Source organism: Mustela erminea, chromosome 19, assembly GCF_009829155.1.
Source record: "Mustela erminea isolate mMusErm1 chromosome 19, mMusErm1.Pri, whole genome shotgun sequence".
Lineage (NCBI taxonomy): Eukaryota > Metazoa > Chordata > Mammalia > Carnivora > Mustelidae > Mustela > Mustela erminea.
In genome coordinates this window covers 14,873,189-14,901,165 of record NC_045632.1, presented here as the reverse complement: position 1 = coordinate 14,901,165, position 27,977 = coordinate 14,873,189, and the positions used below count along the sequence as shown (strand labels likewise).

Here is a 27,977-nt window from a genome sequence, read left to right as displayed (position 1 = left end):
AGAGTGCGGGCCCCGCCCCCCGCCCACTCCAGCCGTCACGTGACCTCCCTTCGTCGGCTTCCCTCCGCCCCGCGCTAGCGAGGAGCGCGGCCAATGAGAAAAGCACATGCTTAGCCCCGGTCGTCCCGCAGTCCTGCCGAAGTGCGCGTGTGCGCGGCGGGGGCGGCCAGGCGGGGCTCCAGCCTGGAAGGTGCGTGCGGGGCTGGGTCCCGGAGTGGGAGACTTGGAGTGCAGGTACTGTGCGATCTGGGGGCGCGGCACCTCTGCTACCCTTTTCGTGTTGTCCTTCCCTCTGTAATGCATTTCTCCCCTTATGTCATCCAGTGTCTCTTTATGTAGCCATCCCTCCCCTTCTGTCGCATCCCGGTTGAATGGTCATCACCCACTTCTGTCGCCATCACCCTACTTATGTCGCTGTCAGCCCCCTTAATTCGCTTCCGTTCTAAGCCCCCGTTGCCGCCTCACGTTGCAGCCTTTCCCCCTTTATGCCGCCATCACCTTATGTCGCATGCGCCCCTCTTTTGTTGCTATTTTTCCTTTATGGAGTCCTCACTTCTCATAAGTCGTCGTCATACCCCCGTTCACCCGCACACATCTTCTGTCACCAAATCCTTAAATCGCAGTCTCTCTTCCCTTACGTCATTTTCACCGTTTATGTCTCCATTCTCCCGTATCACCTTTGCTCCCAGCAGTCACCCTCCATGCTAGTTTTCCCCATAAGGAGCTACTCTGCCCTACAGTTGTTTTTTTCCCCTCCATGTCTCGTCATTTTCCCGTGTCACCTCTCAGATCCTCACCACCATATGGGCTACTAGAGCCGGTTTCCTGGGCTGTGCCAGACTCCCAGCTCTACCATGAAACCTCTGGGTAACCTTGACCACCTGATCACCCCTTTGCAATCTCAGCTTCCTCAGCTGTAAAATGCACACAGGACACCTATGTCCAGGATGGTTTTGAGGATTCTGCCAGTTTATTCTTGTGATGTGTGCAGCTTGGCGTGGCGATTTGGGCTAATCATGTTATTAACCATGTCACTCTCATCCTGAAGCAGTCACCTTTATCACATCTTCGTTGTCACTCCTCCCACCAGCTGCCCTCTTCATTTCCATGGCATCTGTATGCTCCCCGTACCATGATACCCTCTGCCACGGCAACCACCCCATGCCACCCCACGTCACAGTCTCCATGTCCTCATCTCTGCCACGTCACCCCACCTGAGGGGGTGGGCCATCGGCCATCCCAAACCTTGCTCCGGTAAATACTTCATCCCTATCTCTCTACCTTGATGGATTGAGTGGTTCCCCCACCTACAAAATGAGAGTCCAGGAGTAGTGGGCGGTAGGGGGGGACTAGCTAGCTTAGACCCAGATCCCCTTGACTTCTAGAATCGGGGGTACAGAGAGATGAGGCAGGTCCCAGCACACCGAAGTCAAACCTCAGCAACCCTGAATGCTTGGGTAGAAAGTTAAATATCTTACTCACCTTGCCTTAGAGAGGCTGTATGAGACAGTGGTTAGCAATGGGTATCTGGGATCTGGAACCCTGGCACCAACCTTGGTTCTAGGACTTCGTACTTAAAAGAGTTGCATGACCTCTAGAGGTGGCTTCACCTCCCTGTGCGTCAGTTGCTGTATCTGCAATATGGGAATAAAAACACAAGTTGTTCATTCAGTAAATATTTACTAGGCATGTTCTACATGCCCAACACTGTGCTAGTCCTGGGGGACACAGCAATGAACCAAACAGACAGAGATCCCTGGCTTCATGGAGTTTACATTCTAGCAGGGGTAAGAGACAACAAGCAAACAGGTAAGTAGATTGTATGATATGTCAGAAGAGGGATGGGAATACATAGTAAAGGTTACAGTTTTGTTTTCTTTTTAAGATTTTATTTATTTATTTGACAGAGATCACAAGTAGGCAGAGAGAGAGGAGGAGGGGAAGGGAAGAAGACTCCCTGCTGAGCATAGAGCCTGATGCAGGGCTCGATCCCAGGACCCTGGGATCATGACCTGAGCTGAAGACAGACGCTTTAACCCACTGAGCCACCCGGGTGCCCCAACGTTACAGTTTTAAATAAGGTGGCAGGGAAAGTTTTCTGAGATGGTGGTACATTTGAACAAAGACTTGAAGGAAGGGAGAGAGTGATGTGGCTCTATGGGGAAGCGCATTCTCGGGCCCTGAGGTTGGGGCATGCATTGACTATTTCAGGAATAGCAAGGAAGCCAATGAGGGAGGAGAGGGGTGGAGCGAGGCCAGAGGAGGGAGGGGGCAGATCGGCTGAACTCATGGGCCATGGAGAAGACTTTGGCTTTACACTGAATGAGGCAGCAGCCACGGGAGGATTTGGAGAAGAGAGACTTAATCTGATGTGATATGAAACAGCAGCCCAGCTCCAGAACTTCTACCAAGGATGGATTGGCCAGAGCAGCCTGGTCAGAAGGAGAGCCAGAGCTGTCTTCTTAAAGCTGCACTCACATATCCTTTGTATTTGGAGAAAGCTTCCAAGGTCCCTGTCAAAGACTGGGAGAAAGAGAAGGAGGAGATGTTGGGAGAGTCTTTGAGAAGACAATGCCAATGAACCTCTGGGTTCAGGTGCTATGGAGGGGTGTGGTTGGGGTGGCTGGCAGCCCCAGATCTGCAGATGATAAACAACAGGAGAGGCAGCTTTCTACACCCGGGACCCCAAGGCAGCTCAGGATCAAATCCTGGCTCCACCATTTCCTGGCTGTGTCCTTTTGTGCCCATGACTTGACCTCTCTGGGTCTTTAGTTTCCTTATCTGTTACATGGGGCTAAGAAAAGGACCAGTGTGAGTAATTAAATACATAAAGTGCTTCCAGCAGCGCTTGGCTCAGTAAACAAGGAGCTCTGCCTTCTTCTGGGGAGGGAGCAGAGCAAGGAAAAGACATTCTGTCTTATTTTATGTTCATGAGCTGGTTCGACATAGTGTCCTGAACAGAACTGAGTTCTGGGTTCGAATTCTATACCGACAGACTGACACCGTACAGCCTGAGCAGAGAGTTCCCTGACCCCTACTGCCTCATCTGAAAAGCAGGGCTAACAATGCTTTGCCCCCCAGATGTGCGGTGACGTGGTGTTATTTTTTTGAGCTGAGACATCAACCATTTTCCATTGTGAGGCCGCTCTGCCCCTCGCCTGCTTTATTTTTCTCCAAGGCGCATATTATGTTTCCCTCATCTATCTATTTTCTTCCCCCCAGAGAATGCCATCTTTAATAGGATTTTTCTGTTTTGTGCTGTATTCCCGGTGTCTACACAGGCTTTACCAGCAAGTAGTCACTGGGCAAATAGTAGCTGAATGAACAGATGAATGACTTGAGCACCTGCCATGTGCTGTCCCTGTGCTGGGTGGTACTGGGCCCACAGCGGTGACAGAGACAGCCCCACGCTGGTACCCTCATGGGTTTCATAGTCCAGTGGGACAAACAGACTCATCACCAGGCAGTGCCAGTCTGGAGGGCTGGGATTGGGGAAGCGTAGGCAGAAGGGTCAGGGCTGGGCTGGAAAAGCTCAGGGACTGTTGGAACCCAAAGAGGGGGATTCTGGACCAGCCCAGGAGTCAGGAAGGGCTTCCTGGGGGAGGGGGCACAGGAGATGATAGGAACAAGCCACACGAAGAGAAGAGAAAGGTGTGGCAGGCAGGAGCAGCAGCCGTGAGAGTATGTGGTGGTAAAAGTGTGGTTTCAGTTCAAGGAACTGAAAGCTATTAAATATGGATGGGATCTAAAGGTCGGTGAGATGGTAAACTGAAAAGGTTTTATTAAGGGGAGATCATTTAGAGCTCTGGGAACCACAGTGAGGAGCTGAGACTGTCCTGAGGACACCAGGGGCCGGTGGGGGACATAGGTTTTTGAGCAGGAGAGGAACAAGTTTGTCTCAGATGGAGGGGGGACTGGAAGGGTTTGGTGGAGGTTGGGAACCAAAGGAGGTGGCAGAAGTGGGGACCCAGGTGGGAGAGGGCAGGTCAAGGCCATGGAAGGGAGAAAGAAAAGGGGTGTGTGGGAGGGACCCTTAGGAGGTCAAGTGGACAAGTTGTGGAGGGTCCAGGATAAGGCCCAGGGCTTTGGGACAATCATGGAGGGCTTTCTGGAGGAGGTGGCACACAGACCGAGACCTTTGGGATGGATAAGACAGCTATTCTTGAAGTGGGGACCAAGGAGAGGAACAGATTTGGGAGAGATTTTAAGGACAGTTGGGGACATGGTAGGTGTGAGGGGCTTGGGAATCCCTGGGGAGAAGCATTGTGAAGGCCATGGGACTTCCAAAGCTGAAGTTCAGGGAACAGGTGAGAGCTGGAGACAGCTTTGGGCCCTAGAGGACATGGTAAGAAGTTTACCCTTTGCCCTGAGGGCAGTGGGGAGCCACAGAGGGATTCTGAGCAGGGATAAACTAGCTTAGATTATTTTGAATTCCAACTCAGAAATATTCACCAATCATGATGTGGTTTCTTTTGTTGTTGTTTTGTTAGTTTTTTTTACCCATTTAATTGTTCTTCAGACCAAGCATCTTCTCTTTCTATGAAGGGCACCTTCTAGGGGTCCTTTGAAATAAAAGTTCTACTGCTAAAAACCAACCAACCAAAGTTGATAAAACCAGTGCTCTGTTCTGTTTTCTGTGGACCTGAGCTCAGACAACTGATTTTTCAGTTCAAAATGGTTTGCACAATCAATTGAAAATCGGTTCCTTTTAAACACATTTCTGTTTTGAACCATATGGAAAATCCATATGTAAATGTTTCCTGTGGTGTTCTCTGTCTGGTGCTTCAGCAGCTCTCTCTGATGGCTTGAATCAACCTTAAATTGACCTTGAACTTTACTCTCAGGCGGAAAGGCCATAATCTACCTCCCCATCTGCTCTGGGCTTAGAGCACATGCTGGTTATCACTGTGTATAAAACAAATGTCACTAGGTCTACAGAGACCTCTATGAAAGTCTGTGCTCCAAGGTTTTCACTCTCCTGCTCCCCTTCTTCTGTTTTCAGGAAACATTCATGGAGTGCTTATGATGTGCTGGGCACCAGGGAGTAGAGAAATACACCAAACACAGACTAAGCTTTTTAAGGGACATATTAAGTCTGTCTGCAATAAAAGTATGCATACAGTGCTAAGGGACACACAGATCTCACCAGCAAACTTGTTTCGGGGGTTTGCTTGTCTGCCTGTCTGCGTGGATGACTTCATTGACTCTTCCCAGCAAATGTGAGGTTAATGTACTCGTCTCCCCATTGGTCTGAGGATGAAAGTAAGGCTCAGAGAAAGGAGCCTCTACTCATGGCTGAGATCAGAACCCAGGGTGGTAGGAACTCCAAGACCCACCCCCTTAAACCATTCAGAGATCCCTCAGCCTCTGCCCCACAGATGAGTAGGAGATGATCCTGATTCTATAGCTAGGCCAGCAGGGCTCAGATAAATAAAGTCCCACGTCTGAGGTCACTCAGTAAGAGTGACAGGTGGGATTTGAACCGTGAGTTCCGCGATCTAAAGCACTGCTATGAGGGAGGGATCACATCTCCGACCGCCAGCCAAGGGTGGGGTGTTCAGGGACCTGTGACCAGAACGTGTCTCAGAAACCCAGTGGGTTTTGCTTCCTCCTTTTCTGTGGGCTGTGGTGTCACACCCCAAGGCAGGCAGCATGTAAGCCAAGGGGCCAGGCATATCCCTGGGGCTGGGAGGGCTGCGCTTGCTGGCAGAGATGCCGCCTACCATCAAAGAAATAGAGCATAGGGACCAGCCTGGGCATTGCCCTGGAACCTGAATGGGGGTTCCAGGTTCCTGGGAACGCAGGAGCTGAGCTGAGGGAAATGCCTGCACCTGTCAGCCTGGCTCAATCAGTCCAGCTTTCCGTGTCCACCTTCAATTTCACCTTGCCCTGTGCCCCCAAGGGACCTGGGGACCGGGATGCTGGATACGGAGGAAAACTTTCTTTTTCTGGAAACTGATGTGGAGAAGGGGGCACTCCAGCTAAGAGCCTGGGCCTCATAATTTCATTTCCAAAGAAGTGCATTAAAAAAAAAAAAAAAAAAAAAAACCTAGAAGCCTACAATGGAAAGCAAGCATCTTGCCTTGGGGGGGGGGGCGCTTTTTTTTTCTTTTTTCTTTTTCGTTTCTTTCTTTTTTGGGGGGGGGGGACTGTCAGGATCCTTAACACAATCACATTTATTGAGAAACTCTTGTGTGTCCATTCTGTATGCTTGAAAGATATTAATTCCTTTAGTTCAACAGAGTCACTTCTCAAATTTTGTATATTCAGAACACACACACACGTGCCCCATGCAGCCAGAGGGAACCAGCAGACACCTGTATTAGTTCCCTGTTGCTGCTATAACAAATCACAAACAGGGTGGCTTAAGACAACCAAAATTTATTCTCACGGTAGTGGAGGCGGGATGTCCAAAATCAAGGTGTTGGTGGAGTCACGTCCCCTCCTGAGACTCTCTGGGGGGATTCCTGCCTCTCTCAGATTCTGGTGGCTCTTCCTCCCTGGTCATGTGTTCTTCTCTCTTTCTTCTCTTCTGTCTCTAAGAGAAACTTGTCATTGGATTTCAGGCTCACCTAGATAACCCAGGATAATATCTCAAAATTCTTAATATAATTATATCTGCAAAGACCCTTTCTCCAGTCAAGTTCATGTTCACAAGTTCCAGAGATTATGGCCATGTTGGGCATATCTTTTTTGAGGTCACCACTCAACCAACTGCAAAACCCAAGGCAGATCATGTCTCCGCTCTGCTTGGAACATGTCCTCCTCACTGCAGTCCAGGCAGCCCTGCACATCAGCTCTCTGACGCATCTCTCTTTTTCCCCCCCTGCCCACCCCACGACCGACACACGGGCCTCCTTGCTCTTCTCTACCCACATCAGGCACATTCTAGACTCAGGGCCTTTGCACTGACTGTTCCCTCTGTTTGAAACACTCCTTAAGAAGTCCTTGTAGCTCTTTCCTTCCCTTCCTTGAAGTTTTTTTTCTCAGGTATCCCCTTCTCAGTGAGGCTCTCCCAGACTTCCTTAATTTTTTTTAATTGAAGATTTTTTTTTTAATTTATTCACTAGAGAGAGCAAGTGAGAGCACAAGTTGGGGTGCAGGGGAGGCAGAAAGAGAGAAGCAGACTCCCCACTGAGCAGGGCGCCTGACATGGGGCTTGATCCCAGAACCCCAGGATCATGACCTAAGCCAAAGGCAGACGCTTAACCAACTGAGCCCCCCAGGCACCCCTCGACCTCCTTATTTAAAATTGCAAACAATCCCAACCCCACCCCTACCCCTGCCCTGCTTCTCTATGGCATTTATTACCTTCTAACATATAATTCACTCACCATCTCGTTTTTTGTCTGTCTTGCCCGGTGTCTGTTTTGTTCACAACGGTACTTCCAGCGCCTAAAACAACACCTGGTACACAGATACTAAGTATGTGTAAAATTAATGAACAGCCTTATGGAAAGTAAGTACTGTTGTTACCATGCCCATCTTACAGACAGGAAAACTAAGGCATGTTGTCATTTCTCAAGGTCAAACAGTCACATAAGGGCTGCGGCTGGTCTTCAAATCAGGCATCTGGTGCAGAACCGCAGGTATTAACAGCCTTGCAATCTATCCAGTCTAAACCGCTTCTCCAGCATAAGTTTTCTTTTTAAACACCATAGAGGTATTTTGATAAAAATGTAACAAGTTAAAGTTAAAAGCATTGTTATTAGATCCATAATCACTATACAAGTTGGAAGCCAAAAGGTCGCTAACAATTTGAACAAACACCGTCTATCTTCTTCCTATTTTTGGTGTGTTAGTGGGCATCCCATCCCTCCCATCCCCATGCCCTACCTCTCGCTCCGTTTTGCTCATTTTCTCTTCCCTAATTTTACATTACCTGCTGTTCCAACTGCAGATTTTTGTTTGTTTTTAAGTACTCTCTACCCTCGATGTGAGGTTCGGACCCACGACCCCCGGAGACCAAAAGTCGCATGCTCTACCGACCCAACCCTGTATTCTTAAATAAAACATTTCTCACCAAGGCCTTCGCAGGTTAATAAAAGGCAACTGTTTCCTGCCCCGTTCCTCCCCTCCCCCACTTAGCAACCCTGCGGTCAGCCACCTCTGAGACTTAGCCTCTGCTTCCCCTGCTGACCTCTCAATTCCAAATAACCTTGATCTTTTGCCACTTGCTGGATCCACTTGGTCCATCCGCATTTGTTCCTTTATAGTAAGAGGTGGGGCTCCAGCTCTGCTCTCCCCTTGCCAGTCTGGGATCGGACTTTGTGGGGGAAGGAGTTTCCAAATTATCCTTTCAGATCTAGGCTGGATCTTCCTGTGAGGAGAGAACCTAGCTCCCTTTTGGAATTTTCTTTTTTTCCGCCCTTCTTTTTTAAAATCAGGGTAATGCCTGCGCATGCCGGTGGGACGCCGCAACACCTGTGTTCGCTTTATAATTAATTATTCCTTAACCTGTGGAGATTTTTTTTTCTCTGCTTTTCTGTAAGTCGCTTATATCGCACAATTTTAAAAAAGAAAATAGGCATGCAAAAAAAAGCAGTCTTGATCCACCATAGATCCCAGTCTCGAGGCAACCACTTCTGACGCTGTTAATTCTCTCAGTGATCCAAGCCTTTTCTGCATTTATCTGTTGACTTCCTGCGTGGACGGAGGGGAGAGCGTGCTCCCCTTTTTTACCGGGGAAGGTGGGCGTGGAAGAGTTCTTCATTTCTCCAGAGGTGGTCTTTTTTTTTTTTTTTTTTTTTAATTTGACAGAGATCACAAGTAGGCAGACAGGCAGAGAGAGTGCGGGAAGCAGGCTCTCCGCTGAGCAGAGAACCCGGTGTGGGGCTCATCCCAAGAACCCAAGACCATGACCCAAGGCAGAGGCTTAACCCTCGGAGCCACCCAGGCGCCCCTCCAGTGGTGTTCTTAAATCCTTCTTGGGAGATATGAGATGTGAAATGGCAAATCTTGCTTATCCTTCCAGCCAGAGCCTGGATTTCAGAAACCAAAATTTTTAAATCCCTATCAAAATATCAGTTGGCTGGGGCGCCTGGGTGGCTCAGTGGGTTAAAGCCTCTGCCTTCGGCTCAGGGTCATGATCCCAGAGTCCTGGGATCGAGCCCCATATCGGGCTCTCTGCCCAGCGGGGAGCCTGCTTCCCTTCCTCTTTCTGCCTGCCTCTCTACTTGTGATCTGCCAAATAAATAAATAAAATCTATATATATATATATCAGTTGGCTTTTTAAAAGAAATAAAATACTCTTATCCAAACAGACTCCAACAGAAAACCCACCGTCTCCTTCCGCCACCTTGCTCTTCCCCTCACGCCGTAGCTTGGGTTGTGTCTTCTGCTGATTTTATTCTGTTCATCTAGAAATCGTATCATTCAACCCTGAGCTCTCCATTTTATTTTATAAGGCTTTTTAAAAAAATTTTTTAGTATATTTGACATTTCCTTTATACGTTTTTTAACGATCAATTTTATTTATTTTTGACTAGGTAATATATGCCCATGGTACAAAAATTCACAAGGTTTGTAGACAAGAAAGACGTGGGGTTCCTTTTTCTCTTTACCCGCGGCCTCCCTGCCCCACACTGGGGCTCTGTGGGGGGGGTGGACGGGTGGCAAAGCCCATCCCCCAGCCACGTACTCTACCCACCCGGCCAGGTTGACGCGACCGTATCTGGGGGACCCCGGCCCCCCTTTTCCCTGCGGTGAGCCGAGGCGGTCTGCGCACTGCGCAGACTCCCCGCTGCAGCGGGCGGAGCTCCGTCTGGCCCCGCCCCCTCCTTCCTCACGCCCCTGCTCAGCCTGTTGGGGCAGTAGCTGGGGCCCCGCGGAGGTAGCAGCTGCCGCCAGCGGGGTAAGGCCGAGTCCCCTCCGGGGTAAGGTGGAGGAAGACGGCTAGGGGGATGGGCTGGGGACTGGTGGTGAGTTCCCGATAGTCGCGAGCTCCCAGCTTGACCTGTCTGGTGGGTACCTGTGGGTGATGGCAGGGCAGCCACCTGGAAAATGCTCCCTGGGTGGTTTCTGGGTGGTGAAAAGCCAGGCAAAGATTTGGGGCTCCGCTGACCCCATCCACAGTTGTCTTTTGGGGAATGCCTAGATGAGCGCTCGGAGAAGCGAAGATGCTAATGAGCTGCTTGAGCGTTAATGAGGAGCCGCGTGGGCGCTCAGGGGGGCAGGGTGGGCAGCATAGACTGATGGGAAGAAAGCTAGATGTTAGACCTTGAGGGATTTCGAAATCCCTGCTGACCAGCGGTCAGCTTCCTCCTTTTGGGGTGGCGGGCCCCATGCCAGTGGCCCCCGTGATCGCAGACAAGGAGACCCAGTGGATCCCATGAGCCCAAGACTAATCTGGTTTCTGTGATGTTCCCCTAAGGCCCAGAGCACCCCCACAGTGCCAGCTTTTGTTCCCCACAGTTTGGAGACCCTGACACACCCACTTTCCTGCCTGGTCTCGGCGTGTCCCCTGGCTGCCTGGCAAGATGAAGCCTAAACTGATGTACCAGGAGGTAGGTGGACCTGGGTAGGAGCCCAGTGGGATGGGGCTGGGTGCAGTGGAGGGCAGACACCCCATCAATCTGCCCTTTCACCCCCTCTACCATCCCCATCTCCCAGCTGAAGGTGCCTGCGGAGGAACCTGCCAGTGAGCTGCCCATGAACGAGATCGAGGCTTGGAAGGCTGCAGAAAAGGTAGGAGCCCACCACCACCCCCTGCCTGTCTCCGGCATGGGCTGGGCTACCCGCCATGGGCTGGCTCATCGCCGCCTCCTCCTCCTCCCTCCAGAAAGCCCGTTGGGTCCTGCTAGTCCTCATCCTGGCAGTTGTGGGCTTCGGTGCCCTGATGACTCAGCTGTTTCTATGGGAATACGGCGACTTGCATCTCTTTGGACCCAACCAGCGTCCAGCCCCCTGCTATGACCCCTGCGAGTAAGTTGGGGAGGGGGACCTTGGAGGGCCGGGAAGGAGCTGTCTCAAGCCTCCCATGAGGACTCTTACACACTGGGCAGGGCCTGCACGGAGCCACACCCACTCCCTGTGCCAGTCGGAGGTGATCACAGCTGCCCAAGTGCCCTGTCATACGGGCTTCCCTCCATCCGCAGCCCCTTCCCCCAACACTGTTCCCATGACACCCACAGCATCATCTTCTGTCCAGATCTATGAAAAGACAGGCACACACAGACACAGCATCTTCCATCACATTTGTGGACAGACACATACACACACACATACATAGGTGTCTACATACATGGTCTTCCTTCTGTATGTCTGGACAGACAGACACAGAGACACACAGAGTCTTGAATATGGGCACACACAGACAATATCGTCTTCCATCCTCTGTGGGCAGACACAGTTTCCAGCTGGTTGTTTCTGGCCCCCTGTGGCTGATACCACCCTCCCTCACACCCCAGAGCAGTGCTGGTAGAAAGCATTCCCGAAGGTCTGGACTTCCCCAATGCCTCCACGGGCAACCCCTCCACCAGCCAGGCCTGGCTGGGCCTGCTCGCCGGTGTTCACAGCACTCTGGACATCGCCTCCTTCTACTGGACCCTCACCAACAACGACACCCACACTCAGGAGCCCTCTGCCCAGCAGGTACCTGGTAACCTGGGCCCTGGCTGGTTGGGGGGGGGGGGTGAGGGAGTGAAGAGGGTACCCCAGCAGCCTGGGACATGGGTAGGCACATCTCACACAGTGAGTGGGACACAGGTGATTGAAAGCAACTGTCTTCACATGGTCCCCTGGACCAGAGGCATTTGTCACGGTCATCTGGAAGCCTCTGAATGTCAGGTTGTGGGTTTGCCTACAAGGCATTAGGCTGACTGATGTCACTCCCCCACAAGCTGCCCCAAACCCTTTCGTCCAAAGAAATGGAAGGAGCAGAGTGAATAACAGCCCAGCCTCAAGCCAGCCTGCCACTGCCCAGCTGTGTAACCTTGGGCAGGTTGCCTCACCCCCTCAAGCCCTCAGTTTCCTGATCTGTAGAATGGGGCCAATACATAGCAGTTGCCCTTCTGAGAAGAAAACAGGCAGATCCTCATGCAGCATCTGACATGGTCAGAGCACTTGTTTTATATCCTCGTGACAGTGTACAGGCACACTTTTAAAAAAACAGAAAACTAACCTCTTCCTTGCAAAACACGCTGAATTTGTCCCTCCTTTTATCTTCCCCCTGCTATCTCTTTTTGTCAGAAGTGGGGTTAACATTTAGTAAAACTGTGGGTCTCCCTGAGCACTGCCTAAAAAAAAAATAATTAACAGAAGTAAAAGTGATAGGAGTGCCCACTCCCTGCTGGATCCCACTGGAGTGGCTCGAAGCATTAAGCATGGCCATAGGGAACCAGTGAGTGAGTTCAAATCCCACGTTGCCCCTGAGTTCTCCAGCTCCCGTTTTCTCCTTCCTTCGCACCTTGGGGATTATACTCAGCCCTGCCCCATCCATGAGAGTGGTGAGAAATCGGTGAGTTCAGAGGAGTAGGGGCTTAGAATGGGGCCAGGTCACAGGAGGAGACAGGGAACCCTTGGCTGTACCTTCCCGGCCCCTCCGGCCTGTGCCGTGCCTCCCAATATCCTGCAAGCTGCTTGAAGGACCCCGCAGTGCCAGGCATTGATGCTTCCAGGGCAGGATCTTGGGAAGGTCCCTGGCAGAACAGGAGTGGCTGGGAGGCCCTGGCAGGGCCCAGAGCCCCAGTAATTAAAAGAGATGAAAGGTTTTAAAAGCTTGTAAAGCCATCCCTAGGCGTGCTGATGAGTGGAAAGCCTGTTCACTCCTGATTGCAAATTGGGACCCAATAGGAAAACAGCCTTTTTGGGGTAGGGGGGCTACCTGGGGTTAGAGAGCTGGCCGGCCCTGCCCCTCAGAAGCTATCCTCTCTCCAGGGTGAGGAGGTCCTCCGGCAGCTACAGACCCTGGCCCCTCAAGGTGTGAAGGTCCGCATTACCGTGAGCAAGCCCAATGGGCCCCAGCCACAGGCCGACCTGCAGGCACTGCTGCAAAGTGGTGAGCAGGGCGGGGCAGTGGGGGGCAGGGGGGTCGGGGGCTGGGAGGCGGGGCTTGGCCCCAGGGCCGGTCCTGATGTGCTGTTTGGCCCAGGTGCCCAGGTGCGCATGGTGGATATGCAGAAGCTGACCCATGGCGTCCTGCACACCAAGTTCTGGGTGGTGGACCAGACCCACTTCTATATCGGCAGTGCCAACATGGACTGGCGCTCCCTGACCCAGGTCTGGCTGCACCCTGCCTAGCTGCCCTCCATGACGGCTCCCTGCCCCATGGGGCCCCCAGCCTCCACCCGTACCACTCTTCAATCCCAGAGTCTTCTCTGGCCAGTCTCTGAAGTGGCTTCCTTCCTCCCTCCCACATGGGCTGGCTCATTGCTGCCCCCCCAACCCAGAAAGCCCGTTGGGTCCTGCTGGTCCTCATCCTGGCGATTGGGGGCTTCGGTGCCCTGATGACTCAGCTGTTTTTATGGGAATATGGTGAATACAGCGACTTGCATCTCTTTGGGGTGCCTCCCCCCAAATCCAGCCTTCCCCTGCTCTTAGAAGCCTGGGGTTTGATCTGATCCCTGATGACAGCTGCCAGCCCCACTGCAAGGCATTCAAGGCCCTGTCCACTGATTGGCCCTTCATTATTCAGTTCCTTGAGTGCCTGCTCTAAGCCCAAGCCTGTCCCCGGGGGATGCTGAGGACATGGTGGTAAGCGATGGGAACTGCCAGTCCAGTGTGGTGATGGGCTGGTCACCAGGGTCAGGGCCAGGATGGGGGATCCAGGCCAGAGTATCGGAAAATGTCTTCCAAAGGAGGTGACAACTCACAGGACACTTGAAGCAGGATTGGCGCAAGACAGGAAAGAAGGTACAGCTTAGGCAGTGATCATTTATAGACTCAACAAATATTTCCCAAGCTCCTAATCTAACCAGCTCTTGTGAGGAGATGCTAAAGACAAAGCCATGGCTAAGACATCCCCAGTGCCTGCCTTCCTGGTCCAGTGTCACCAGAGACAGACTTGAGGGAAACCCAAGGGAATGTGAAAGCCCAGAGGAATGCCTGACATAGGTGGGGCAGTCCAGAGAGGCTTCCTGGAGGAGGAGGCTGTCAGCCGAGATCTAAGAATGAGTAGGAGCTTGTTCTGTGTAAGGTAGAAGCAACAGCATATGCAAAGCTTCAAGAAACCTGGCTCTTTAGAATAACCAAGGAACTTTCATCAAAAGTTGGCAAGACTTTAGCCTCGAGTCAAGTTCATGCCCGTTCTAGGACTTAGTTCCGATGGTGGTGGCAGGGGGTGGGTGGACGGGGGCCTGAGGGACAGATAAGATAGGGGGAGCTTGAGGGACCAGGGACAGGAAGGGGGGCGGAAGGCTGTAGGTGTTCCTGTCACCCGTGGGCGCCAGGCCACCACCCCAAAGCTCAGCACCGCCCTCCTGCAGGTCAAGGAGCTAGGAGTGGTCATGTACAACTGCAGCTGCCTAGCTCGGGACCTGACCAAGATCTTCGAGGCCTACTGGTACCTGGGCCAGGCGGGCAGCTCCATCCCGGCTACCTGGCCCCGGCCCTATGACACCCGCTACAATCAGGAGACACCAATGGAGATCTGTCTCAATGGAACCCCTGCTCTGGCCTACTTGGCGGTGAGTCTTTAGAGGGAGGGGCTAGGCCACTCACGGTCTCTGTCTAGCCCCACCCAGTGATATGGGAAGGGGGGCAGGAAGAGGGTCCCAACCCCTCAATTCTGTTCAGTCTGCTTGGTTTGGGACCAAGACTATGTCCCGATCTCCCCAGGCCTCAGTGTCCTTTACATGGTGGCTGTCAAAATTATCTGCAACCTTTAGGGCTAATGGGGAAGTCCAGCTAGGGTTTATGCACACTGAGCCCCTGGGGGAGCTCTGCGCTATCAAGCAGTCCAATATAGCTACATTTGGTTCTTTGCCCTTTTAAGTCAGTTGAAATTAAACATTGCTCAAAGTTCAGTTCCGGAATTGCACAGATGCACGTTTCAGGTGCTGGGTAGGCCCAGGGAGCAAACGGCTGCCATGTTGAATGGTGCAGCCATAGAACGTTTCTGCCACCGTGGAAAGTTCTCTTGCCTGTGGCAGATACTGAGCTCTGGGAGCAAGGCACTGCTATTTGCAGCTCTTGGATATGACCCCCGCTTGGGGTGGCCCGTCTGGGTCCCCTTCCGTCCCCTTCCGCGCCAGTCACCTGGCCAACCCCAGAGTCATTGGGGGGGGCCCAAAAAGGCCTGGGCGCAGGGACACGTGGTTCATTGGGGTCCTTTTCACCATTGGTCTTGCACAGAAGGCTAAGGGTTCCCCCACGGCCACTTCCCCTTCAGAGCTTGAGTTTGCTCCATCTGTCACGAGGGAGGGAAGCGGGTAAAGGGCCTGGTGTCGAATGGCACGTGAGGAGTGTCATCTGTGTGGGCTGTGAGCAAGTCGGGGACACAGATGATTACAGGAGAAGTCCTTAAACCTGAACATGCCCCAGAAGCATGAGGAGGACTGGTTAAAACCCAGATTCCTGAGCCCCACCCCTGTACCCTGGTTCAGTAGGCAGTGTGCAGCGAAGTCCCAAAATTTGCAAATTTAACATGTTCTAGATGATGCCATTGCTGCTGGACCAGAGCCCTTATGTCTAGAACCCCTGTGTTAGAGCAAACATTCTGGAGCCAAGCAGCCTGGGTGCAAATCCTGGCTCCATTTGTCAGCTGTGTGACCTTAGGCAAGCCACTAACCCTCTATGAGCCTCAGCTCCCTTGCCTGTAAAACGGATATGGCAATTACCCACCCCACCCCCCCCCCCGCCCCTTCATGGAGGCTGTAGGATTCAGTGAGACCCACAGGACCGGCTTGAGACAAACTGTGCATTCATGGGGTCCGCGATGACAGCACCCTTAGCAGGCACGTGTCTTGACTATTCCTTCCCCCACCCAGAGTGCGCCCCCACCACTGTGTCCCAGTGGCCGCACCCCGGATCTGAAGGCTCTGCTCAACGTAGTGGACAATGCCCGGAGTTTTATTTACATCGCGGTCATGAACTACCTGCCGACCATGGAGTTCTCCCACCCGCGCAGGTACAGCGGCCTCGCAGATGGGGCTCAGGAAAGGGACCCACCGTGAGCAGGAAAGGGAGTGACCAGGCCAGAAAGTAGGCAGGACCAAGGCAAAGGGACAGATGGTGGGAAGCCACAGCGAGAGGCAGAGGAGACAGGGAGAGGGGGTCTAAACCCTTGAGACAGAAAATGGGGACAGAGAAAAGGCTGAGAATCCTGGGGTTGGGGGCGGGGCCGGGGAGTATGGGCTGGAGACAGGATGAGTGGCTTGGGGGCAGGACTGGGAGCCAGGAGTAGGGCGTTCTTGGGGTTTAAGAGTGCTTAGAAGCTAGAGCAGGCTCCCTGATACTCAGGGGAAGACCTTAAGTAAAGCTGCCCTCCAAATTCTCCGCCCCGTCCCCAAGGTTCTGGCCCGCCATCGATGACGGGCTGCGGCGGGCTGCCTATGAGCGGGGCGTCAAGGTTCGCCTGCTGATCAGCTGCTGGGGACACTCTGAGCCGTCCATGCGGGCCTTCCTGCTCTCCCTGGCTGCCCTGCGTGACAACCACACCCACTCCGATGTCCAGGTGGTAAGCACCCACCACACACCCAGCCCCCAGCCCTAGTGCCAAACAATACTGAAGGCACAGCCCTCGTGGAGCTCACCTGTCACCTGACAGGGCTGACCCTGAGGGATGGGGCCGTGCCGTGATAGGGAGATCCTGAGTCGGGCCAGGATGGTGGGGCCCAAGGAGAGGGGGCAGAGCCCTGACGGAGGTGGCATTGTGGCCAGAATAGGGGGACCCAGAGGAAGCCTCTACCCCAACCTGGGGGAGGGGGTCGAAGAGGACTTTCTGGGAAAGGGGACATCTGAGGCGAGACCTAAGGGACAGGTAGGAGCCACACGAGAAGGAATGACAAGGGAGGCAGCTGGGTCTTCCCTTTCAGCGGGTGTTACTGATACCCCAGCCCAGACCCCAGGGCTTCTGCATCCCTACCCTGCAGCTCACGCTCCTTCCTTTTCTGCCCGCCCCCTCAGAAACTCTTCGTGGTCCCCGCGGATGAGAGCCAGGCCCGAATCCCGTACGCCCGCGTCAACCACAATAAGTACATGGTGACAGAACGGGCCACCTACATCGGTGAGTATCCCAAGCGCCCCCAGGGGGCAGGAGGGGAAGCGGGAGCACAGCTCTGGGCTCTGACTCTCTGACCGCCTCCCCCCATCCCCACCGTCACCCCCACTCCAGGAACCTCCAACTGGTCTGGCAGCTACTTCACGGAGACGGCGGGCACCTCGCTGCTGGTGACGCAGAATGGGCGGGGCGGCCTGAGGAGCCAGCTGGAGGCAGTTTTCCTGAGGGACTGGGACTCCCCATACAGCCATGACCTTGACACTTCAGCCGACAGTGTGGGCAATGCCTGTCGCCTGCTGTGAGGTCCTGGTCCGGCAGACAGGCCGAGGCCTGCACGGCCCTTGTGGACCCAGACATCCTGGGTCCTGGCCCCTGTCCCCGTGCCCCTGCTTCTGTGTGCCCCATCGTGGCTCCACTGGCTCTCTCCCCTGCTCTCCCACCTCTATCTTGGTCCCTGCCGGCCTGATGCTGTGGCCCTGGGACCAGCCCAGCTGGGGGAGGGATCAGCCCCCAAAGAAATGGGGGTGCATGCTGGGCCTGGCCCCCTGGCCCACCCCCCTTTCCAGGGCAAAGAGGGCTCCAGGTTATTATAATAAGTAAATAACTTGTCTGTACTGTCTGTGCCGGACCTGAGTGATGTGAAGTGGGGCATCGGGTAGGTCACAGCCGGCATGCCCCTCTCTTGGAGACCTGGTGTTGGCAGAAACCTTGGCGTATTACCAGCGTGGTTTGGCAGGTCCTGAGGCCACAGCACGTGCTGGGCCCTTAGCATGGATTTGGCATGTGCTGAGCACACAGCATGGGACTGGCATGTGCTGAGCCCTGAGTGTGCGATGCCCATGAGCCAGTATGTGCTGAGCATGTAGTGTGTGACCACACAGCCTGGCGTGAGCTGAGCCTCATGCAGCCAGCACAGGGTAGTGAGCACTACACACTTGGCACATTCCCAGATGGGGACGTGCCGGACCATCACCGGCTCCCAAGGGTGGCCTCGCAGGTCCAAACACCTCAGGGTGCACCAAGCATAAACTGATGGCCACCACAGGAATTTACATTTAGCCATGACCCAAGCAGCGGTGCGGGCATGCCAAGGCTATACACATGGCAAGGGCAGGTCAACAGATGAGACCTTGGCATTTGGCAAGCTCGGATTGGCACCTGCTAAACACCGGGAACGTTCTGTGGACGGATCCTCACGTGCCAAACGCTTAGCATATTCAGGGAATGGGTTAGCCTGTCCCTCACAGTGTGATGGCAGCCCAGCCTCCAACCTGAGCCAGGGGCCAACAGGGCTCAGCATCGGAGAGCAGGGCCCTGGGCGGCCAACCTGAACCCCACCCCAGCTCCAGTCCAGGCCTCAGACAGGGCTGCTGAACAGTTCTTTATTGAAATGGGCAAGGGCAGCAGGGCTGAGGGCATGCTCAGGGCCAGCGGGGGCAGCCCCCTTCCTGTGTCCCTTTGGCCCGGGGGGGGAAGGGGGAGGCGACGGGCCAGACCCCAAGGCCCTCCTGTGTTTAGGGGGTATGTGCTGGCATGCACCAGGGCGAGGGTATTGGGGGATTTCTGGATAACTATCTTTCTGTAAGAATAATTTGTGGGTTCAGGAAATGGCTTCTCAGGAGGGGATGCCAGCCCCACTAGCATAGCCCCCAGTGATGGGCAGGGGTGGGGTCACCATCAGTGGTGCCCACTGACATGCTGCAGAAAGCTGGTGGTCCGGGAGGGACCATGCGGGTGAGCGTGGCGGGCTGGGAGCCCCTGAGCCCGTGGCCCCCTGACACCCTCCAGGGTCCAGTCTGGCTCGCTCAGCCATTCCCCAGGGCAGCTGCTGGGGTCGAAGAGCTCAGGGCCTGGCCTCTGTTAGGAAGAAGAAAGGACCATCAGCCAAGGAGCCCCTGGCCTTGGGAACCACCAGCCTGCCCCTCCTGGACTCTTCTCCAGTCCCAGCTGAACCCTTGTCACTTCCCCAGGGCGATTTTGTAGATCCCAAATGCAACTTAGGGGCTCAAACTGTGTGCAGAAACGTTAATGTGTTCTGAGGGACTATTAGGGTCTCTGAGGCTTTGTCACTTCTTGAGCCCCTGCTAAGGCCTTGTTCTGAGTGCTGGGCCTTTATCACTTCCTATAGGGGGACTGAATGCATTCTAACTTTCTATACATCAGGAAGGTGGATTAGTGTGTGCTGAGCCTTCTATCCTGAATGTGGGTTAGTGTGTGCTGAGCCTTCTATCCTGAAGTGATCAGTGTGTGCTGAGCCTCACCACCTTGTAAGGGTGGGTAAGTATGTGCTGAATGTTATATCCTGAGTCCGGGTTAGTATATGCTGAGCCATATCAAATCCTCATCATATTCTGAGTGTGGGTTAGTGTTTGCTGAACCTTATCACATCCTGAGAGCGGACTCATATGTATTGAACCCTGAGCCAGCTGCAGCCTGTCCCCGCCATCCCAGAGCTTGGGAAGGCCCTGATCCCAGAACCACCCACACCCTACAGGCCCACTGGGCTTACATCAGCATCCATAGTCATATCCTTGACGTCTGGTCCATCCCCATCCCGCTGTGGGAGGCTGGGCGGCTCGGCTGAGGCCCCACGGCCCTCTCCTTCGGCCCAGCCACTGCCCCGGCACGGTCCCTCGTCCTCAGGGGAGGCCTGGCTTAGCCGGATGAGGTTACTGAAGTTGGAGTCTGACTTGGAGCCCGCGGGTGGCTTGCGGGCCTTGTGGCGACCCGCCAGGCGGCTGCCGTAGAAGGCCAGGATGGGCTCGGGGCCCGAGTCGGGCACCCGGCGGCTAGCAGCAGCGGCCTTGAGTGGGGCCAGCATGTCAGGAACCGCGTCGGCTCGGGTCTCACCCCACAGCCCACGTCCCACCTCCTGGAGACTCAGGTCGTCCAGCTGATCGATGGCCCTCTGCATGCCCGGCGCCTTCTCCTCGCAGAAGAAGGGCCCGCTGCCCACCACGCTGCCTATGCCCACAGCCTCCTCCTCCTCGGCCAGCCGGTAGTAGGGGGGCCCATCCTCCACGGCTGTCACGCCAGGCGTGGGCGGCTTGCCCTCCACCTGCAGCGAGAGGCGGCAGCCGCGCAGGGAGAGCTGGTAGTAGCGGGTGGTCTCGTGGGCGCTGCGCAGCTGCTGCATGGACACGAAGGGGTGGCGCAGGGCAGCGCTGGGGCTGATGCGCTCGTGCGACTCCCACGTGAGCATGCGTTTGATCAGCTCCACCATGCTCTTGAGGTCGGCGAGCTCCGCCAGTGCCTCGCGGTCTGGGAAGGTCAGCCGGCTGGCTGCTCCACCGCCATTCACGGTCTCTATCTGGTCCAGTGACTTGAGCATGTACTTGCGGCGCTCCAGGGGGCGCACCTGCTGGGACATTGAGGGGGTGGGCATGGGGCCGACACCGAGTCCGGGCTCTCCGGCTCCTGCTGTGGGGCCCACGTATGACCACGCCATCCCCGGCCCCAGCTTCCAGTCTGCCCTCCAGTCTGGTCCGGGGCTCTCTTGCGGCCGTGAAGCCCACACACCCAAACCTAGACTTCCAGTTCTGCCCAGGATCTGATCTGGAGCTCTCATGCTGTGGAAAGGGCCACACCCACTCCCTATGGCCGGAACCCCTCTCGTCTGACCCAGAGCCCTCCTACTGCTGCAGGAAACCTACCAGAGTAGGCCCTTTGGTCTTCCTGCCATCTCACCCAGAGTCTCACTGAGCCAAGTTTCACTTCTCCCTCAGACCTCCAGTCCTCTCCAGAGCGATGGGTGCAGCCCCAACCAGCCACTAGCAGAGGGATGGCCCTCAACCTCTAGTCCCTCCTTGGTGTCAAATCCAGATCCTTCCTGCTGCTGTGGGCCACACCACCAAGCCCAGCCCGCCAGGCCTCCAGGTGGTCCAACCGGCTTGCTGCACTAGCTTGTCGACCCCTCTTTGCCAGGAAACTCAGAGCAGCCGCCATATACTTCCAGTGCCACCTTGGGTCTCACCCACATCTCTCTTGCTGTCACTTGCTGTGATTTGAGCTGACCCTCTAATCTCCAGTCCTCTCTGAGGTCTAGCCTAGATTTTTTTTCTCGGTGCAGCAGCCCCCACATGAACAGCCCTCACCCCACCTGCCCCACACCCTCCCCTCTCCCCCACCCACCTCAGCCTACCTTCGTCTCAGCCAGGTAGTCGGCAGAGGACTTGAGCTGCCAGGGGTTGCTGGCATCAGGATGGGGGTTGCGCTTAAAGAAGTGGTGCGCCTTGCGGGCGGCGTGCAGCAGGTGGGGCTTGGGCAAGCCCTGGGTCTCACAGATGTAGCGCACCTGGTCGTACTCGTTGTTGCCTGGGTAGAGGGGCCAACCCAGGTGCAGCTCGGCCATGACGCAGCCCAGGGACCACACATCCACCTTCTCGCAGAAGGGCAGCCCCAGCAGGATCTCAGGGGCCCGGTAGAAGCGCGACTGAATATATGGTTCCTTGACATAGCGCACCTCGCTGAAAATGCTTGCTGAGCCGAAGTCAATCACCTGCGGGTGGTGGGGCGGGGGGACGACTACCGATCAGGGTCTCCCCTGTGGCTCTGACCAGTGTCTTTCTGCCCCTGCCATCTGACTGTCGCTGTATCTGTTAGTCCTTATCTCTTGTTTATGTCACTGTCTTCACTCGTCTCTGTCTCTGGTTTTGTGTGTCTGTTTCGAACCACTAGAACGTATGACTTTAGGACCCCTCTCTTCGTCTTTCACTCCACACCTTGTCCATCAGCAAATCTTGTCGGCTCCACCTTCTGAACGGATCCAGACTGGGCAGCCTCCCCATCCCCAGCCTTGGCTCCCCCCCACAACCCCATGCCACCCTGTCCTGGGGCATCTCCCACTGAGGCTGATGTGGGGGCCTCCTCGATGGGCTCCCTGCTCCTCCCCTCTGCACCCTAGTTCACTGGTCATATGCACACCACTGAGGGATCCTGTGAGCGCTTGAGTCTGATCACATCCTTCCCCTGCTCAGAATCCCCCCATGGCTTTATCATCCTATGATAAAAGTCAACTTTCCCATGGTGGCCCCCAAGGCTCGAGCAATCTGGCCATCACCTATCACCTCTCTGGCTTCAGCTCCTCCTGCTTCCCCTCTCGCACAGGTGTCTCACTGTCCCTTGAACAAGCCAGACGCATTCCTAGCACAGGGCCTTTGCACTAGCTGTTCCCTCTGCCTGGCATCTCTTTCCCCAGGTGTCCACATGAGTCCCTCATCTCAGGTCTCAAAAGTCAACTCTGGCCATCCTATTAAAAAAACACCGTCCCCCATGGTTCCTATCCCCCTTCCTGGATCCCTGCTTTTCTCCAGCACTTTTTTTTTTAAGACTTTATTTATTTGACACACACACACACAGAGATCACAAATAGGCAGAGTCAGGAAGAGGAAGAGGGGGAAGCAGGCTCCCCGCCAAGCAGAGCCCAGCAGAGAGCCTGACACAGGGCTCGATCCCAGGACCTTGAGATCATGACCTGAGCCCAAGGCAGAGGCTTAACCCACGGAGCCACCCGTTTTTCTCCAGAACTCTTAACACCATTTCACATCCTATATGTTTTACCATTCAGTCAAGTTCATTGTCTCTCTACCCAGCTAGGACGCCAGTCTGGGGATTTTGTCAGTTTACTGTTGCATCCCTAGGTGCCTAGAACAGTGCCCGGCACACAGGGGCACAATCAGGAGAGAATGAATGAATGAATGAATGAGGGGCCTTATGTCCCTGGCATGCCCTTTCCTTCTACCTCTTTTTTGTATCGCTCTTTCTTTCTTTGCCTCTTCATTGCTTCCTGATGTCTCTCATCTCTCTGTGTCTCTACCTCTTTGTCACTGGCTGGGAAGACACCTCCCGGAAGCCCCACCCTCTTCCGTCTTCATCATCAGGCACATGGAGGGGAAGGCTGAAAATCTTTCTCTCCTGATGTCGCTGGGAGGCGCCCTGTGCCACTTTCACTCTGAATCTCTAAGACTCTCTGGACCCCTTCCTCAGTTTCCCCCTCTGAGTTTCTCTGCTTTTCATTCAGCCATCCCTCGTGTTCTGTCTGCAGAAGGTGGGATGATGGGAGGGTTATTAACCTGCACTCTGAGTGTGGGCGGCAAAGGCCTGAATCTGAGAGCGTGAGGGCCCTGGGGCACTTGGCGGCCACGGGATCCGTTCATTCATCTGTTCCACAGACACAGGAAGGAGGGCCAATGCCAGCCAGGTGCTGTGGATGCGTCCTGTCTGCCTCCTGCTGTGTTTGTGGGAGTCTTTCCTTCCTTGGGGCTCTGTCCTTCCATTTCCTAGGGCAAAATGATCTGCCTTTTCCTGCCTGCCTCTCTCCCTGTGACTCTGACCTTCATTTCTCATTGACTCCGCCCCCGCACTGTGCTGGGAGATGCTGAGGACACAGTAGTGGCCACAACTGACCTGGTCCTGCCTTCACAGCCCTGCCCGCTCCTGGTCCAGACCCTTCACCAGACAGTGACAAGCTCAGAAGTGGACAGAGGGCCAGGGCTGGGATGGGGGACACAGGTGGGGGTCCAGGGCAGAGGAGCTGGGGCTGGTTGGGGGAGTCCAGCGAGCTTGTGACATGCATAAGAGGTGCTTCTGTGTGCCCAACGCAGGGTCAGGTCCTGGGTCAGGGCCAGAGGAGGTCTTCAGTAAGTGTTTGGTTTTTGGTTGAAGATTTTATGTATTCAGGGGTGCCTGGGTGCCTCAGTGGGTTAAAGCCTCTGCCTTTGGCTCAAGTCATGACCCCAGGGTCCTGGGATTGAGCCCCGTGTTGGGCTCTCTGCTCAGCGGGGAGCCTGCTTCCCCTCCCCTCTCTCTCTGCCTGCCTCTCTGCCTTGTGATCTCTGTCTGTCAAATAAATAAATTAAATCTTTAAAAAAAAAAAAAAAGATTTTACGTATTCATTTGAGAGAGGAAGACAGAGACAGAGCACAGCAGGGGGAGCAGTAGAGCCAGAGGGAGAAGCAGGCTCCCCGCTGAGCCAGGACGCCCACCCCCCGACGGCCTGCTGCCCCAACATGGGGCTCGATCCCAGGACCTGGAGATCATGATCTGAGCCCAAGGCAGACGCTTAACCATCCGAGCCACCCGGAGTCCCCAGGAAATATTTGTTAATGAACTGCCTGTGACAAAGAATGGCGCCTCCATCCTTCCAGTCGCTCGGGCCATCAGGCTCTCCTCTCCCATCAAGTCCTCTCTTATACTTCACATAAGATCAGTCAGCAAATCCTGTACCTACCTAGAACCCACTGTGTCCCTTCCTCCCATTACCCCGACTCCATCCCCGCACCCGGGCTTCCCACTTGGCGGGGAGCAGCCACCCCTCACTGCCCTCCTGCTCCTGACCCTCACAGGCTGTTGCTCTCATGCAGCAGAGGGACCCTGGGAACACCTGAGCCGAATCATGATCTCTCTCTGCTCAGAATCCTCCTGTGGCCCCATCCTACATGGAATAAAACCAGTCCTCACTGTGGTCCTCGAGGCCCTGTGTGTCCCAGCCTGTCACATCCCTGGTCCCATTCCTCTCTCTTCTCACCCTGGCCTCCTGGGTGCTTCTCAAACACATATACTCAGATCACTCCTACCTCAGGGCCTTTGCATGAACTCTTCCTTCTCCCCAGATGCTTTTCCCCAGATGTCTACATGACTGCCTCCCTCCTTTGGGACCTTCCTCAAATGTCATCTTAACGAGGTCTCCTTGACTGCCATGTCTACAATTTTGGTCACCACTGCCACCGCCAATCAATACCCCACCCACATCCTCCTCTTCTCTGCTTTATCTTTTCTCCTTCTCACTCACATACCACATTTGACTCATTTATCTTAGCAACTGTGTTTCCCTCCCCCCTCCTGGAATGTCAGCCCCACATAGACAGGGCCAGGCCAGAGGAGCTGGACTATGAATTGGAGAAGGAAGGTCAGGTCTCGGATCTGGGACAGGGAGGATGTCAGAATTGGGACAGGGAGGTGGAGAGGATTTTAGGGCCAGGCGGTGGGGAGAGGCATCATGGGCAGGGAAGGGGAGACACTCAAGGCTGGGAGTGGGGGACACGGGAGACCTTAGCGACAGGAGAGTGTCCAGGGCCGGGGGAAGCTCGGAGAAGACGAGGAGGAGGGATGTGGCCATACTGGGGCAGCCCCACTCACCTTGACTCTGAAGGGGCAGCGGGTCTGGTCCACCAGCATGATGTTCTCGGGCTTGAGATCAGCATGGATGATGGCCAGCTCCTTGAGCCGGGCCAGGGCTCTGAGCACCTGCAGGGTAACCGTTCGGATGTGGCGGGCAGGCAGGGGTGCGAAGTTGTTCTCCTTCTGGAATTCGAACAGGTTTTGCTCCAGCAGCTCGAATACCAGGTAGAACTTGAGGGCGTCGTGGAAGAACTCGAGGAAGCGGATGACGTGGGCCTCCTCGGGGTCCAGGCCCCGCATACACCGCAGCAGCTTCAGCTCGTTCTTGATGATGCGGTTGCGGTAGGCGTCATTCTTGAGGATCTTGATGGCCACCATCTCCCCCGTGCTTCGCCGCCAGCCCTTGGCTACCTCCCCAAAGGTGCCCTTGCCCAGCACCTCGATGATGTCATAGCAGTCGGTCTCAGACTGGATGGTGGCCATGGTGCCCCGGCCCCCGGGCGCAGGCCTGCCACCGCCCCTGCCCCACACGCTCTGCCTTCGAAGGCTTCCGGCCCGCCACCGGCTCCGAGGCCCCCCCAGCGGGGGAAAGAGAACCGCACTCGTGCCTCCTGCTTCGAGGTTCACGCCCACCTCCCTGGCACCCCCCAGCCCCCTGGGCCACACTGCCAGTCCGCCAGGGGCCACACCCCTCCCCCGAAGCCCTCCTGGCTTGGGACGAGGGGCCCCAGGCCCCCCCGAATGGGTTCCAGCGTTGCTGAGTGGCTCTGGTTCTGTTGTTGGAGACCTGAGCCCCAGGCTGGAATGGGGGGTGGGGTGGCTGGTGGAGCCCCCTCCCCCACCCCAGCATCGGAATCCTGGAGGGCTGGCCAGGTGAAGGGTCGACAGAGAAGGAAGTCCAATCCCGGACCTCTGGCAGGGGGGACTGGGACATTCCTAAACAGAGGTGAAGAGCTTGGGGGATGTGTGTGTGTGTGTGTGTGTGTGTGTGTGTGTGTCCCCATGTGAGCAAACACCTGCCCCTACCAGTGGATGCCATGGGGGGAGGGGTGTGGCTCAAGCCAGGCCAGCTGGTAAAAGGTCTTGAATGCCAGGCTAAGGAGTTTGGACTCAGCTGTCTGAGGGCCCTGGGAAGCCACAGAAGGGCTCTGAGCAAGAGAGTACAGGGTCAGATTTAAATGTCAGAAAGCTATCGAGCAAATAAGATTGGATCGGAGGGGACAAGAGTGGAGGCCTGGACCCTGGATCAGGGGGTGCGGGGGGGAGGCTGGTGTATGAGACTGGTGGCCAGGAGGGCAGGCTGTAGGACCGATAGTTTGGTGGGAGGGAGGGAACCATCCAGAACAAGGCCCAGGGCTCAGGGATGGTCCCCGGAACAGGGACATGGATAAGGAACACCTTGGGGGAGCAGATGCTGATGTCAGGTTAGACAAGTCTAGAGTGCTTTAGAAGCCTTAACCCGTCCTTATGCATACATTTTAATAGCAACATTTATGGAAGAGAAAATCAAGATGCAAAGAAGTTGAAAAAATGCCGAAGGCCACCCACTTGGGTGCCAGCAACAGGCTTTGACCCCAAGCAGTCTGACTCTAGACCTAAGCTCCGAACCACTGCCACGTCCAGCAGGGGCACGCAAGGGACACTAGGTTCCCATGTGGACCACAGGGAGGTTGACATGGCCTGGGGACAGGGTGGAGGTGGCTGAGGGCCTCACAAGAGTCCTGAGGGCCCAAGGGGCATGAGGAGAGAGGGGAGTGGGGAGGAGAGAAGAGAGTGTTCAGAAAGGAGAAAGGGACCCTGAGAAGTCAGGACAAGGGAGACAGAGGAAGTCCTCAGCATGGCCATAGAGAAGTCACCATAGACACTGACAGGTCAGCCGTAGTGGGAGGGAAACCCCAAATGGGGGGAGGGGAGGGCTGGGCAAAGAGTGTGCGCCAGAGGTATAAGTCACTCCTGCCATGTCTTGTGGGGATGAAGAGCACGTGACCAGGTGGTGACCCAGGAGAGGTCAGCTTTAATGGAGAAGATACTGGAGTAAACCAGGGGTGTGTGACAACTCAAGGGCACGGCCGGATGTGAGGAGAACAGACAGACGGATACTGGGGCATCAGGGGGACACTTGGGACTGGACAGAGTATCTTCTTGTCCCAGCCTGGGCCACCGCAGAGAGATGCAGGGGAATCTGGAGCTCCTTGGTGGGAGCTTAGGACCTGCGTGCCCAGCCAGCCCTGATGGGAGCTGAGGACGCTGGGACCTAGTCCTAAGAAGACTGGAGCCTGGAGAGGGACCAGGAGGGGCCTTCCAGGGTGGGGCCGGGCCAGATGGGGCAGTCAAACCAGCCAGACAAGGAAAGCAATCCCCAGGATGTGGACGTGGCCTTGTTGAGGAGAAGGTGGCCAGCAGAGGGCACATGCGTAGCAATTGTGCTGCTCTCTCAGGGCCCCCTAGGGAGGTCCTGGTGGGAGAGGCCTCAGCCTAGGGGTCTGGCTCAGAGGCCCTGAGGAGTTCTGAATGGCTAGGGCAGGACCCACTGCGAATCTTTCCTGACTCCCTTCAGACCTGGGATGGCCCGGTGTCTGCCAACAGAGGCCCTCCTCAGGCCAGGCTCCAGCAGGCCCCCTCCTTGGGGACCTCTTTCCCTGCACCCTCTCCACCCCCCCCTGTTCCTCCGCCACACACATACACACACACACACACACA

The 27,977-nt window shown here is 55.2% G+C and overlaps 2 protein-coding genes and 1 long non-coding RNA gene across 8 annotated transcripts; 1 reads left to right on the top strand and 2 right to left on the bottom strand.

Moving 5' to 3' along the window:
* Nucleotides 1–62: 62 nt before the first annotated feature.
* On the top strand, nucleotides 63–17,778 carry PLD3 (phospholipase D family member 3). 6 transcript variants are annotated; one of them, XM_032323421.1, is made up of 12 exons: nucleotides 63–190; nucleotides 10,415–10,506; nucleotides 10,613–10,687; nucleotides 10,782–10,924; nucleotides 11,410–11,593; nucleotides 12,878–12,998; nucleotides 13,092–13,219; nucleotides 14,425–14,625; nucleotides 15,928–16,067; nucleotides 16,451–16,616; nucleotides 17,066–17,165; nucleotides 17,274–17,778. In XM_032323421.1, exons 2-12 carry the CDS (start codon nucleotides 10,480–10,482, stop codon nucleotides 17,459–17,461), a joined length of 1,473 nt encoding a protein of 490 aa, XP_032179312.1. In that variant the 5' UTR covers nucleotides 63–190; nucleotides 10,415–10,479; the 3' UTR covers nucleotides 17,462–17,778. The 6 variants fall into 6 exon arrangements, with proteins under 6 accessions (XP_032179312.1, XP_032179309.1, XP_032179308.1 ...); XM_032323418.1 differs by having other exon boundaries at nucleotides 64–234; XM_032323417.1 differs by lacking the exon at nucleotides 63–190 and adding an exon at nucleotides 9,741–9,854.
* LOC116578849 lies at nucleotides 6,382–8,324 on the bottom strand. Its single transcript, XR_004281066.1, has 3 exons — nucleotides 8,141–8,324; nucleotides 7,335–7,407; nucleotides 6,382–6,538 (listed from the first exon to the last, which is right to left on the bottom strand). It is a non-coding gene; the product is annotated as an uncharacterized LOC116578849 (long non-coding RNA).
* A 683-nt stretch (nucleotides 17,779–18,461) lies between the features above and the next one.
* On the bottom strand, nucleotides 18,462–27,916 carry HIPK4 (homeodomain interacting protein kinase 4). Its single transcript, XM_032323411.1, has 4 exons — nucleotides 25,296–27,916; nucleotides 21,301–21,657; nucleotides 19,669–20,517; nucleotides 18,462–19,016 (listed from the first exon to the last, which is right to left on the bottom strand). Exons 1-4 carry the CDS (start codon nucleotides 25,758–25,760, stop codon nucleotides 18,837–18,839), a joined length of 1,851 nt encoding a protein of 616 aa, XP_032179302.1. The 5' UTR covers nucleotides 25,761–27,916; the 3' UTR covers nucleotides 18,462–18,836.
* Nucleotides 27,917–27,977: the final 61 nt, after the last annotated feature.

Excerpts from the sequence above, each read along its gene's own strand:
- PLD3 (XM_032323421.1), top strand. The coding sequence starts at position 10,480 with ATGAAGCCTAAACTGATGTACCAGGAG. Across the intron at positions 11,594-12,877 it reads AGGAGCCCTCTGCCCAGCAG|GGTGAGGAGGTCCTCCGGCA; the intron begins GTACCTGGTAAC and ends TCCTCTCTCCAG. Across the intron at positions 17,166-17,273 it reads AGAACGGGCCACCTACATCG|GAACCTCCAACTGGTCTGGC; the intron begins GTGAGTATCCCA and ends CCCCCACTCCAG.
- HIPK4 (XM_032323411.1), bottom strand. The coding sequence starts at position 25,760 with ATGGCCACCATCCAGTCTGAGACCGACTGCTATGACATCATCGAGGTG. Across the intron at positions 20,518-21,300 it reads ACTACCTGGCTGAGACGAAG|GTGCGCCCCCTGGAGCGCCG; the intron begins GTAGGCTGAGGT and ends ATGTCCCAGCAG. Across the intron at positions 19,017-19,668 it reads ATATGACTATGGATGCTGAT|AGGCCAGGCCCTGAGCTCTT; the intron begins GTAAGCCCAGTG and ends TCTTCCTAACAG.